At 40.3% G+C, this 13,739-nt stretch overlaps 1 protein-coding gene across 2 annotated transcripts in view; it reads left to right on the forward strand.

Moving 5' to 3' along the window:
- Positions 1 to 6,211, forward strand: part of DSE (dermatan sulfate epimerase) — a 37,300-nt gene extending 31,089 nt beyond the window's left edge. For both annotated transcript variants that reach the window (XM_027898642.1, XM_027898643.1), the window contains 2 exons: positions 918 to 1,125; positions 3,187 to 6,211. In XM_027898642.1, the coding sequence (XP_027754443.1) occupies positions 918 to 1,125; positions 3,187 to 4,951 (1,973 nt within the window). In that variant the 3' untranslated portion in view covers positions 4,952 to 6,211. The remainder of the gene's footprint in view (positions 1 to 917; positions 1,126 to 3,186) is intronic.
- Positions 6,212 to 13,739: the final 7,528 nt, after the last annotated feature.

Consider the following 13,739-nt stretch of genomic DNA (forward strand, 5'->3'; position numbering starts at 1 on the left):
TCAGGAAGTCTTGCAAGTTTTTGATGATGGTTTTATCATAGAATCATAGAATGGTTTGGGTTGGAGAGGACCTTAAAGATCATCTAATTCCAACTCCCCTGCCATAGTCAGGGAGACCTTCCACTAGCCCAGGTTGCTCAAAACCCCATCCAACCTGACCTGAACACTTCCAGGTACAGGGCATCCACAACTTCTCTGGGCAACCTTTTCCAGTTCCTCACCACCCTCACAGGGAAGAGCTTCTTCCTTATATCTAAACTAGGTCTACCCTCTTTCAGTTTAAAGCTGTTACCCCTTGTGTTGCTTATTTTCAGAACAATTCATTAGAAACTTATATTGCTCAAATTTCTGGTTAAAAAACCATGATAACCCTCTTGAAACCCCAGATCTATCCATGTGTGAGTGGCTGAGTGCAGCTTTGGCATGCCAGTACAGGCACATAAGGAATTGTGCTGACTCCTTGTGAGACCTCAGGTATCCACGGGGGACAGGTTCTGAAGAGTGAAATGAGCTCATGCTGACTGTTTCAAAGTGAAGCTGATTTTTTTTCCTTGAGGTCACCTCTGTGTTTTTGCTTTGGAGAGTATAGATTCCCATAAGAAAAGTGAAAACTGTAAAGAGAAAGTTACCTCTGCCAGATTTGAGTGAGGAGAGGAAGTATATGGGACATTGTAGTACATTTAGTGTGGTACATTTTTGTGTAGCCCAAAGCCAAAGACGAAAGGTGAATATTAAGTTAGCTAAAGCAGAAGGAAACAGCTCCTGTGTAACTTATTTAAGGTTCATTTACAAGCAGGTCGACAAACATCTGAAAAGGCTGCTTCTGCTTGTACCGCTTGGCTTCACTGTCATGCTCTACAATCGCGTCTTTTTTGTTTATTTGTTCTTCATTACATTCCTTTTCACTTTTTCCCAAGGGTTTCAGAGAACTGTGGCCATCGCGGATTCCAACTATAACTGGTTCTACGGGCCAGAGAGCCAGCTGGTGTTTCTCGACAAATTTGTCATGCGCAATGGCAGTGGAAACTGGTTGGCAGAGCAGATCAGAAGGAATCGAGTGGTGGAGGGCCCAGGGACACCATCCAAAGGGCAGAGGTGGTGCACTCTCCACACTGAATTTCTCTGGTATGAAAGGGAATGAGTGGGCTCAAAAGGAACCTGACAGCTGTTTTCTGTTAGTGGTAATTCATTATCTTCAGATTTGTACCGTAGAAGCCGAAGTCAGGCTGTCCATGTGCCACCCAGAGTCATTAGGCACAGAAGAACTTCTTCACTTAGCACAGATGCACAGTATGGGTTGCTAAAGGGAACACCTTGGTCTTGTCCTACATCTGCTTTTATGGTTTCTTTCCATTGCCTATCACTTTTATAGAATTGCTTGTATAGAATACAGGCAGTTCCAAAGGAACTGAAAATTTGCCTGTATGTCGTCTTTGTTTTATTTGGTCTGCTCTAATTATTTTTAATCCCATCATGTTCTTTTATAATTAACTAGATGAATATTTAAAACATAGTTTTATTTCAAAAGCTTTAAGAAATAGAATGAACTTTCTTTTAAAAGCTAAAGTAATACAAACAGTAAGGCTACTGATAGCTGGTTTTGTACACTAATTTGCAAGTTATGCTTGGAAAAAACGCCATGCTAGATGAATAGATCCATATTTTTCCATGTAATTTACAGCTCTGCTAACATCTATGTCAGTCTGCCAAAGGTAAGAAATTAAAAGATCCAAGAGGCTTTAGATACACATAAGAATTCTCACAGTTTGTGGAGATAAGTACATTTCTGAGGAGTTAGTGTAGCTCTTTCTCTCTCTATTTCTCTTCTCTTGCTATATAGCAAGAAAAGTATTGGTGAATCTCTGTTGTTCTGCATTTATGACACACACATTAGAATGTATGTTTGTTAGCCTTCAAGCAGCCTTCATCTTGTTATTTGCAAAATACAGAATCTCTTCTCTACAACCTCATTCCATAATTGTTTTCTCCTGTGTATTCATGGAAATCCTGGGAATTTATGCTTTAAAAACTCATTTTGATGTAAAAAGAAAAGCGATTTTTAAGAGCATCTGAGTGAAAAAAAAATTATCTGACTTTTCCAACGGTTGCCTTTGCCCTGTGCTGCCGTGTTGCTCTTGTGATGAGCGTGTTTATTTGCACTGGAGTTTTAGGGAAGAAATCTGCTTTTAGGGGAATCTCCATCAAGGACTGGTAGATACAGAACAGGCTCGCAGTGCTGGTTGGAATTACCAGAGGCCATATGCAGGACATGAGCTATGACTGTAGGGCCTGACAGAAGCTCCTGATAAGCTGGAGAGAATAAATCTGATGAGGAACAGTGTAATAGAAATATTACTGGGCTTAATGATGGTTTTGTTTATTTTGGTTGCCAAAAAGCAACGCCAGGAGGTTAGGTTTTGTTTTCCATGGTTGTTCTGTTTTGTTTTGGTTTTTTGCTGTTTTAAGTCCCGTAGATGAAATAAAGCAAAAATTGTAAGCACTGTAGCCTTTTCTGTAGTTAAGACCTCTTTTTAAACCAAATGTCTTACATCTTCCAACTTATACAAGAATACCATGTAAATTTTGCTTCAGCCTAATTTAGAGAAAGAAACTAACATACATTAGCTGATATAAATAATAAACATGTATCCTTTAAAATGCCTTTTCAATAATTTTTAATTTACTGCTAATTCTGCTTGAAAACCACAGACTTCTGTAATCATCATTTTGGGGAAACATATACTGTGCTTCTCTTCATTAAGTAGTCAGTAAATAGATGCAAATACTGATGTCTGGTGTAGAATAGACTGTGTCTACAGCCTGCTTCTAATTTGCCTTTTTAAAAGATCTATATTGCAGTCAATAGTTTTATGAATATATAAGACAAAACAGGGCTATGTTGAAGTTAGTGGTACTCTTATTTTTGAACTGCAGAAAGAGTGCTTGCTTTAAACGCAGAGCAGATGCTTTCAGCTGTTATTTTGTAAAAAGTGCACAACAAATTTGTGCAGGGATCAGTATGATAAATATCATTACAATTATGTGATGAGGAAGCATAATGTGGGCTTTATGTTGTTGGCTTGCTCCTTGATGTAACTGTTGAATCATTTTTTGAGTTTTGTACAGGTTCTGATAATGGAATTGGTTGAGTGGTTTTTAAACCCATTTTTCTCATCTTTTTGGCAGGTATGATGCAAGTTTGCGCTCCGTACCTCCACCGGACTATGGGGTTCCTAAGCTGCATTATTTTGAGGACTGGGGAGTAGTAACCTATGGAAGTGCTTTGCCGGCTGAAATCAACAGGCCTTTCCTTTCCTTCAAGTCAGGAAAGCTGGGAGGACGTGCAATATATGATATTGTTCATAAGAACAAGTACAAAGAGTGGATCAAGGGGTGGAGGAACTTTAACGCTGGCCATGAGCACCCGGACCAGAACTCCTTTACTTTCGCTCCCAATGGTGTACCTTTCATAACTGAAGCTCTGTATGGGCCAAAATATACTTTCTTCAATAATGTGTTGATGTTTTCCCCTGCTGTGTCTAAGAGCTGCTTCTCCCCATGGGAAGGGCAGATTACAGAAGACTGTTCCTCAAAGTGGCTTAAATATAAACATGACTTGGCTGGCGACTGTCAGGGACGAGTGGTTGCTGCCGTGGAGAGAAGCGGGGTGGTTTTTATCAGGGGAGAAGGAGTGGGTGCATACAATCCGAAATTGAAGCTGAGAAAATTGCAACGAAACCTCATACTTCTCCATCCCCAGCTCCTCTTGCTAGTGGACCAAATCCACCTAGAAGATGACAGCCCTCTGGAGGCAGCGACCAGTTTCTTCCACAACGTGGATGTGCCTTTTGAAGAAACGGTTGTTGATGATGTCCATGGGGCCTTTATTAGGCACCGTGATGGGATATATAAGATGTACTGGATGGATGACACCGGCCACAGTGAGAAAGCCACCATCGCCTCAAGGATGTATCCCCGGGGCTACCCCTACAATGGAACGAACTACGTGAATGTAACGACCCTCTTGCGGCACCCCGTCACAAGGGCCATTTACCTTTTCATTGGGCCCTCTGTGGACGTGCAGAGCTTCACCGTCCGTGGGGATTCTCCACAGCTGGATGTTTTTGTTACCACTGGTGAGCATGCCTATGCAGTGTACCTGTGGCCTGCCGAGGATGGGTCCCGCTCTGCCTTTGCACAGGTTATTGCAGACCGCCAGAAAATTGTCTTTGACCGAGCCTCTGCCATCAGGAGCTCCGCAGTGCCGGAAGTGAAGGACTACATGGGGATCGTGGAGAGGAACCTGCAACATTTTAAGCCTGTTTTCCAGCAGCTTGAGAAGCAGATCCTGTCTCGTGTGCGCAACACGGCTAGCTTTAGGAAGACTGCTGAGCGCCTGCTGAGGTTTTCAGATAAGAGGCAGACAGAGGAGGCCATTGACAGGATATTTGCAATCTCACAGAGGCAGCAGCAGCAGCAGCGTGGCAAAACAAAGAAAAACAGAAAGGTAGCCAAAGGCTACAAATTTGTTGATGCCGTTCCTGACATTTTTGCACAAATTGAGGTAAATGAAAGAAAAGTGCGACAAAAGGCACAGACTCAAGCACAAAAAGAGTTGCCTGTAGATGAAGACGAGGAAATGAAAGATCTTCTGGATTTTGCGGATATCACTTATGTGAAGCACAAAACTGGGTTGTCAATCAAAGGCCGATCAGGGCTGGCACAGATGGTGACGACTGCTCGAAGTAGTGCTCCATCAATATCAGCTTCTTATACCCGCCTCTTTCTGATTCTCAACATTGCTATTTTTTTTGTCATGTTAGCAATGCATCTTACGTATTTTCAGAAGGCCAAGAGACTGCATGGCCAAAGATGTCTGTACGCAATACTTTTAGTAGACAGCTGTATATTATTGTGGCTGTATTCTTCCTGTTCTCAGTCACAATGTTAGCAGAAGACCTCTACTAGTTGACCAGTTTATGGTCATATATGTCTATGCAAAAGCATTAACCCTAATAGGGCCAAAGTTTATCTTCTTTTTTTTTTTCTGAAACATTCCAAAAACAGATGGGCAAAGATTGCTTTCAGAGCAGAAGGGATGAAAGAATAGGGCAAGCAATGAATATCTCAGAAAACTAAGAACTTAATAAGTACTCCTCCTTTGGGTCTTCAGTTGGGCCTCACTTCTGAGGGAATGTTGTGCTTTGTTCATCAGAGTTCAGTAATGTAAGTTGTAATTAATTTTTTTGTGAGAAGAGCCCTCTTAATAGATTTGTTTCTAAAGACTTTCATTTTTATACAGAATTTGGTTTGCATGTAGTGAGTTTTCATTCAGGCTGCTAGGGATGTCTCTAGACATTCTCTTAAGACAAGGACATTCAAACATAAGTATACAAGTTGGATCTTAGCAGTAGACTTCATTTCTCTCTGCCAAACCAAAGAATGGTTCAATATAGTATAATTATACACTCCTGTGTAATTATTGCAGACCCTTATATCGTGTCATCTCTTCCATGCTTTACAATTTGGCACAGTGGGAAATGACAATCATGTCAGTGCTTGCCAAGTGAGAGGCGCTACACCTAGCAGGCAGTAGCAGAAGGTAAATACGGGGTGAACTCAAAGTAGAAAGGAACACAATTCTCAGGAAAAAAAACCCTTTATGTTTTAGCCAAGTGTAGACTGTAGAAGGCTGAATGCTTTAGGGTCTGTTCTCCATTTTACAAGGTAGGGTTTCACAAAAGTTTTCTATAGTTTGAAGCATGTCCTAGATCACTGCCCTTCCATATGCAATTGTAAAAATACAAACAAAGAACCAAAGCAATTCTGTGGTAACCTCAGCAACTGTCAGTATGGGGAAAAAAGTGTATTATGGAAGTATTTAATGTCTTTTTTCTGTTCACATGGCTAAAAAGAGGACAGTTAAAATTTTGTGTACAGCCTGTTCTCTATAAAACACCAGCAAGGACTCTGCAAGCTCTTGGTGGGTCCAGGTCAATTATTTGGGGATTAGTGGTAAATGGAATCATGTGGTTTATGACAAAAATAAGTTTGACATCTCCACATATATCCCCTTCTGTTCATTAAACTGATTTCAAGAATTCATAGCTATTTGAGAGAATGGAAGCTCTATGGAATTGGGGCATACCTGTATGCCTTTACAGAAAAACAATTCTTCCAGTACATTTGCTAAATAAAAGCATTATGATTATGTCTATGGAAAAGTTCTTTGATTAAACTATTTTCCTGGTAGTTACAGTAATGATGTTCATCAGTACTTGGTTCAAGTCACAAACCTTTGTTTCCTCTTCTTTACACCATTTAGATATAAATTATCTACATTACTCCTATTAAGCCTTCTGCAAGTCTGTTTTGAAATGTAATAAGCTTTCCTTGTCTAAATATCTTCAGTGAAGAGGTCAGAATATTTTCACTAGGTTCCAGCTCATTCTGAGCAATGTATTCACATACATGTGCACATACTGCAGTCTCCAGTGTCTGGATTTATTCAATTAAATTTGGTACCTTTGGTCTGAGCACAGATTTGGGACCCCAGTTAATTTCTGATCATAGTCATTGGAGTATGAAAGCCAACAGATAGTAATTTGGTCCACCTAAGACCTTGAAACACCTTCAGTACATACCTTCCCCTTTTCCCTAAGTGCGAAAGGCATATAGGGTGGTTAATTGTCTCTTACAACTCACCCACTTAATTTCCTAAGGCAAAGGGAGCTGAGCCTGGGAGCATTACCCAGTATAGCTCCATGTCTGTAGTGGTGCCTGCTAAAGCAACTAACCTGTGACAGGCTGTGGATTGCTGGAAATTTCTACCTTTGCACTGTGATGACATGAAGACATGCAGAAATAGCTGTTCTTATGTTCAATTTCAAAGACACTGTTAGTTTCTCAACATTAGATGATGCTATTATTGACCATGAAACACTGAAAAGTCAAGATTTTATTTCATATGTATGCACATTTATGCTGTGTCAGTTTGCTATTGCTTTGAGCAATCAGCTATAGAAAGCCAACCTGTAGCCTAGAAGACTTTTGAGAAATACCTGCATTTCTTTGCTTAGCAGTGTGCCATCTGAATTCTAGTATGGGATATGTGTAGCTGTCAAACGAAACTGCAGAATTCCAGTCAAAATTACAGCTGTCAAATGAAACTACAGAGACTAGAAGGTAAGGTATGGTCATACACATCAGCTCTCATTTACACCACACTTCTCTTCACTGTTCCAGCAATGCAAAGGGGAAGAGGTGGTTTCAAGAGCTGCCAGTGCTCACAGCCAGGTCTTAAAGCAGCTTTTAAAGTGGGCCAGCATTCAAATGAATGGTGCAGGTGCAATGATACATTGAAGGGAAATCAAGTGCATTGGTCTGTCCTCCTAAATGAGAGACCAGACCCATTTCAGCATGAAGTGTGCATCTAGGTGTTTTTCAGTCTCTACTTGGTTTGCATTTAATACCTTTCTGTTAAGGATTTAGGAGTTACATCCATATAACTGTCATTACCTGTGGTTAAGTTCTGTTTTCATTCTTTGCTTCCATTCTTGTCCGTCTCATTCATTACCAAGGATTGTAACCTTTTAATAAAATTTGAAACAAATAGAAGAACAGATGGTTCCATGCCATCAGCAACCAGCAACTTGGGCTGTTGGGTAGAAGTGTCTGTGTCACAGTAAAGCAGCAGCTCAAGGCCTCAGATGACAGTGTACACTGAAAAATCCAAGCTGCCCTTGCTTCACTAGGAAGTGTGGTGAGGAAGAGCAGGTAAATGGGATCAGCCCAGATAGCCATACTGGCTTGTGGTGGGGCTGAAGAAAGCTGGTGTTGCTCAACACTTGCTTATACTGGGGCGGATGCTGTGCTTGCCTTTGCATCCTTCATCTGAAATGCAGGAGAGAAGCAGTCTTGGTGAGTTCTGTGTTCGTGGCAGAGACACAGCACTAGTTTTATCTGGATTGGGTATACTGAACAATTTTTGAAATGTCACTGTATGGTACCCAGTAGCAAAGGTATTTTTCACTCCCTGTTTTAAATTGAGTCACAAGACTGAAGTGTTTCTGGCAGATGCCTCTGCTCACATTCCTATTCTGCTTCTTTTTCCTTTCTAAAGTGTTAATTTTCTGCCTCTCTGACTACAGGAAAAACTGGCTATCCTACAACTGGGTATATACAGATGGGTTCCTGTATTCATCAGGGACCCTGCTGACTTCACTCCATTTCTCTTCAATAGCTGCTGTTCAGTCATGCATGCTTTATTTCAGAGCTGCAGTCTAATTTAGTCTAAAGTTAATTCACTGTATTTTGAACAAAGTGAATGCCAATTGAGCCCATGGGTAGTGGTGTAGATGTTTGAGGGTGGAATCTGGTCCTTAGATTTTTTTTTTTTAATGATTTTTTTGAGTCCAGCTAAAAAACGGCTACATTATATACATCATTGTGAGTCAAAGGGAATGGAGCACATTACTTTATTTCTTAGAGTTTGTAAGATCAAAGCTTATTCTGATGAGTTATATGTCTGAAGTACACCACATTCTTCTGTTGGCCTGTGTGTTTTCCAGTGATGAAAAGTTTTCTCTTAATGTTTGAAAGCATATAGTATTTGGAAAATATCTGTATTTCTGCACTGGGACATTAAATTTGCATTTATTTGATTTGCAAAAGCTTGATTTGGGACCAAACATACATTTATCTAACTTTCATCCCTTTACTCTGGCTAGTCTGTTAAAATCAGCAGGATAACTTTAGGCTGGTAGGTCAGACAGCTAATGAAGCCAAGATGTTATTTTCTGTCCTTTCTTGGCAGCTAACTCCAGGAGTTCTGTGCAGCAGAAGGCCTATACAACCCAGTGCTGGATATATCTGTACTGTCATCAGTATAGAGACTGTTTTCTAAACCAGTTCAACCTTGAAACAAATAATGTCAAAGCACTTCAAAGAAAGAGCCCTGGAGCCTCTCAAGGAAGGAACAAAACTATTGTCTGCATGAGGCAAGGAGAAAAGCTGGACCCAACTACACAATATATTAAGTGCATTCTAAAAATCATTTTGAAAAACAGGATTATTAATGGGTCTTCCACAAACACAGCATCAGTTTTTCTCCTAATAATAACTAATTAACTAATTTAAATTTGTGCTTGTTTTGGTTGCTACTATACATTGCATAGCAGCCGCAGCCATTTAATTTAGGAAAACTAATAATTTCATGAGAATTCAGGTTTTATTTTCAGTTTTCAGTGAAAATGAAAATGACTGCTATGGCCATGAACTACTAAGGAGCACATGAATCCATATGTACAAGGCCATATTCTCTCTGCTTTAATTCATAATAATAAAAATAGCAAGAGAACAAAAAAATTGTGTATTTTTGTAGTAGTGGTCTTCTGGTGATGGAATTATGCAGTTGAATCCCACAGATTTGTTTTAAAATTTGAAAAGACAGGAAAAAAAAAAGGAGAAGGCAGAGATGCTCTCGGTATGACTTTTATGTCCATGCTTTCTACAAGAATGCCTGCAGCAGTACTAGAATTAGTGTGGGAATCCTCATTATCCAGAAAGACAAATGATGGGATCCTAATAGTCCCCCTGGGCCTTAGTGATGGTGTGAAACCTGTGTTCTTCTTGTCTGTTCTCAGGTAAGCCTTACCTTGAAGCCATGAGGTGAGCTGGAACTTCAGAGCTCTTTATGTCAGCATCTAACTCAGGGTCCCATCCATCTGAGCTGCAGATTCTCACCAGTCACAGAAACAAAGAGCATCGTGGGGTCCCCTAGGAAAAGTAGTCATGAGGAGTGAGCTGTAACCACCATTTATATGTCTGGTAGCCTGCTCTGTTTATGAGAGACCTTTGGGGAAGACATCAGTCTGGCAGGGACTCTGACTTGTCGTGGTGGTGAAAGCAGCTTCCCTCTTTTCTAAAGGCCTCTGGAATGTGGGCAGACAGCAGCATAGTGGTGTTCACGAGCAGGGTGCACACACAGAAAGGCCAGCACGTGTCAAGCCTACTGAGCACGAACTGTATCACATTCAGACATTTGACAGGGTGTGGTTCAGTACATATGTTCTCCATGACACACATGGCACATCTCACTTCAGCAGTGAAGTTGGGCAGTGCCCCTTAAGTAAGGAAAACTTGCATTTTACTCATGCATGAGCCTGCTGTAGGCAATGGGCTGTGGCACAGGCATATGCCTCTATGAGGAAAGAAGCTCCCAATCTTCTTACTTTGCAAATTTATCCCCATGTATCTAGCTATTCCTTTGGCTAAAAGCACATGTAGCATTTCCCCCGATGCTACCTTCCTTCCAGATTTCTCAGGTTGATAAAGGAAAATGGCATTCATTGCATTTATGATGATTTTCCAGAAGTTTACAGACCCAGAAAAATTGCTAGCATTTGAAATGCATTGTTGTGTAAGACATTTGGCATGATATTGTGTCCTTTCTCCCCTTTGACTTGAGCCCGAAACCACCAGTGATTTCACTGGTTTCACTCCTAACTGACCCTGGGACAATCAAGAGGAAAACTGCCCCACTCCAACCCCCAGGGCTATGTTACCACAAACAATAATCCATAACAAAACAATATATGAATTTATGACTGTCCTCAAAGGATTTACATATATTTTTTCACCAAACATTACATACTCAGTCTAGCTTCGTACCTGAGTTTGAAGGCATTCTTCAAGGAGGTGGAATGATTCTAAAATCACGAGTATAGAAACCCTGCTGTCCCACTTTGTCTTCATAAAAACTGCAACACAGTAAGCTAGGAATTCCAGGAAAGATGGGCCCATTTATTCTGCCTACAAGAAATGGCAATGAAGAAACCTTGAGGAGGATTGGGACATGCAAACTTCCCTCCATTGGCACACTGCTGTGAGAGTAAACTAGATGAATTCACCCTGTGACAAGAGGGAATAGGTGATCAGCACATGCACATTTCTTTTTCTCCCTAAAGAACAGACTGTCCTTGGGATGGTGAATTAAATGGAAATAAAATGGCAATGATGATGAAGTATTTGAATAAATGAGGGTAGACCCAGAGCTTTGGAAAGTTACTGCTAACATAAAATATAGGCAACTGGGAATGCTTTCTGCTTATGTCCCATATATCATTCTTTCCTTTTGAATCATATCTTCCTACTAAAAAATAAATGAAAGCACACACAAAAGTGCTGTTGAGTGTAATAGAGTTCAGCCTTCAATACAAGCCAGACAGAGTTACCATAAAGCCTGACACAGTTTGCACATTTGTGGTAAACTGAAACAGCTTGGGCATTCTGCAGCTAAGGATTAGATTGATTAAAAAAAAAATATGAGCAATATGAGTAAGGGGGGTTGAGGGTCAGAAGCGAGAAACTTTTCAATCCTTTGACAGTTTTGAAAGGGATAGGATCTTGATCCTTGTGCTGCTTTCCTGTTAGAAAATAAAAGCATCAAGATTTGAGCAACAAAGGAACCTGGAATGGGAAACTGGAGACAGGAGTGTACTACCATGAGTGGAAGAAGTGGTTAATTTCTTAAAGTTTAAAAAGAGGAAGAAGGATTAATTGAATAGAAAAGTACAGAGCATGTTTTGTAGAATGTAACCAGGCACCATTAGGCCACACACATACATACACATAGAGTGGAACAGAATCAAATCTACTTAATAGGACGAGGGGATAATGGTCTTAAGATGAAGGAAAGCAGGTTTAGATTAGATATTAAGAAGAAATTCTTTACTGTGAGGGTGGTGAGGCACTGGAACAAGTTGCCCAGAGAGGTTCTGGACTCCTCATCCCTGAAGACCAGTCGGGACAAGGCTCTGAGTAACCTGGTCTAATGGAAGGTTCCCTGCACATGGCAGGGAGGATTGGAACTAGATGATCTTTAAGGTCCTTTTCAATCCAAACCATTCTATGATTCTATGACTCGGTGAAATCTCAGCTATTGAGCAATTCCAAGGCAGCAAGGTGGGGTTTAATGCACTTAAATTTGCAAAGTAACTTTAGGGCATTTCATTTTCCATAGTAAATGAAAAAGACTGAGCTTTTCATTTTTAGAACGAACTAGTTGACTGCCCAGGGTGATATACCTGATTAAAAAAGACAGCTATAATCTGCCTCACCAAGGCTCCTTAATTTCATCATAAAACATGTCAACTTCTATCTTTCTGATCCTATGTTCCTATCATATTTTCTTATAAACTCAACAAATAATTGTCACTTAATCCACAGTCAACATTAAATAATCACACACACTTATTTGTGGATTATATACACTGTACATTGAACAGTAAAAACCTCACAGAGCTGGTTGCTGTAGGACATTTGGACTGGGTCACAGGACTCTCCCCATACAGATATTAGGCTTCTGGTGAATCTGTAGTGTTAAAAGAGCAGCAGTAAATAACAGCAAGGGAAAGTTAATGCCATGGCTTATGTGACTGTACCAGAGCTCGCCCATCAGAGCCTCCTCCAGAGCCACACTTGGTTTTACAGACCTATTTCCTTCCTACCACCTAAAAATTCGTTTTCAGCCAAAAACTACTAATAAATGTAATGCCTTAAAATAGCAGCATAAGGTACACAAATGCTTGTAAGCTGTGCAGGCCCGGGCACAGTGCTACTTCTCAGGCTGCTGCTCTGCTAAGTGTTAGTACTATTAATGATTTATGTGGTGCCACTGAGCTGTGTGACGCTTCACAAACTTGTAAGAAGGCTGGTTCAACCATAAAGTAAGAATAACTTCCTCAGTTTCACAAACTAAGGCAATGGGCCTCTGGGGGTGGTCAGTCCACCTGGAGGGTAGGTGCAGATCTGCTTGTGGACAGGACCTCCAACATGTTAAGCATTAATTTCACCTGGACTGAGGTGAAACAAAGGCATTACAAGAATTTTCCTAGAATAAAAAGAGTTTTCCATGTATCCTTCTGAGCTGGGCACTGAGAAATGAAGCTTACAGCTTTTTCACTTGAAGAAGCAAGTCCAGTTGTTGTAAACAGAAAACCAGTGTGAAGGTGCTCTTTTCCACTGCATCCATGGATGTACAAGATTTTAGAGTAATAATGTGAAGAGGAAATTGAACTTGATAAGCCTAATGACAGGAATTTAGGACAGGATGGGCCATGCACCGAGCAACTGGAAAGATAATGATTTGCAGAGAAACAAAACCAGTCTTTCACTCTTCTGAGCAAGTAGCAAATGTCCCAGAGGGGGGGAAAAAAAAAAAAAAAGTAACTTATTGTAAGGACTTACTGAAGTAATGAAAACAAGACCTACACCATACGTACTGATAAAAGCCCCGAGTGCACATGCACACACACATGCTGCTTTTAAGGACAAGTGTTATGCACTTGATGAAACAACAGAATTAGTCAGACTACAGCTTTTTCCACCTAGAAGATGTCTGAGATTCATCTATCTGTAAATGAAAGCATAGAAATGAAAAATGTCAAGGAGAAACTTGATAAAATATTAAACAAGTCCATTTGTTTTCCTGTGACCCCTTCATTTTAATAAACAGTATTTCAAAACAAAGAAATGTTTCAAATAACAAAAATAAGCATTTTGTTCTAAAAATGTTCATCTTTTTAATTCTGCATTGTTCCCATCCCCTTGGAAGGCATGAAATTTCACGCTAATCAATGCAAAACCAACCATTAAATTGGAATTCTGGGTTCTTTAACAGAAAACTGTTTTTCTGAACACTCTCCATATAATACTTTGCAGCTGTTGTGGCCAGACAA

The sequence above is a fragment of the Empidonax traillii genome, unplaced genomic scaffold, assembly GCF_003031625.1.
Source record: "Empidonax traillii isolate 1590-97213 ecotype Southwest subspecies unplaced genomic scaffold, ASM303162v1 scaffold611:size485065, whole genome shotgun sequence".
NCBI classification, from domain to species: domain Eukaryota; kingdom Metazoa; phylum Chordata; class Aves; order Passeriformes; family Tyrannidae; genus Empidonax; species Empidonax traillii.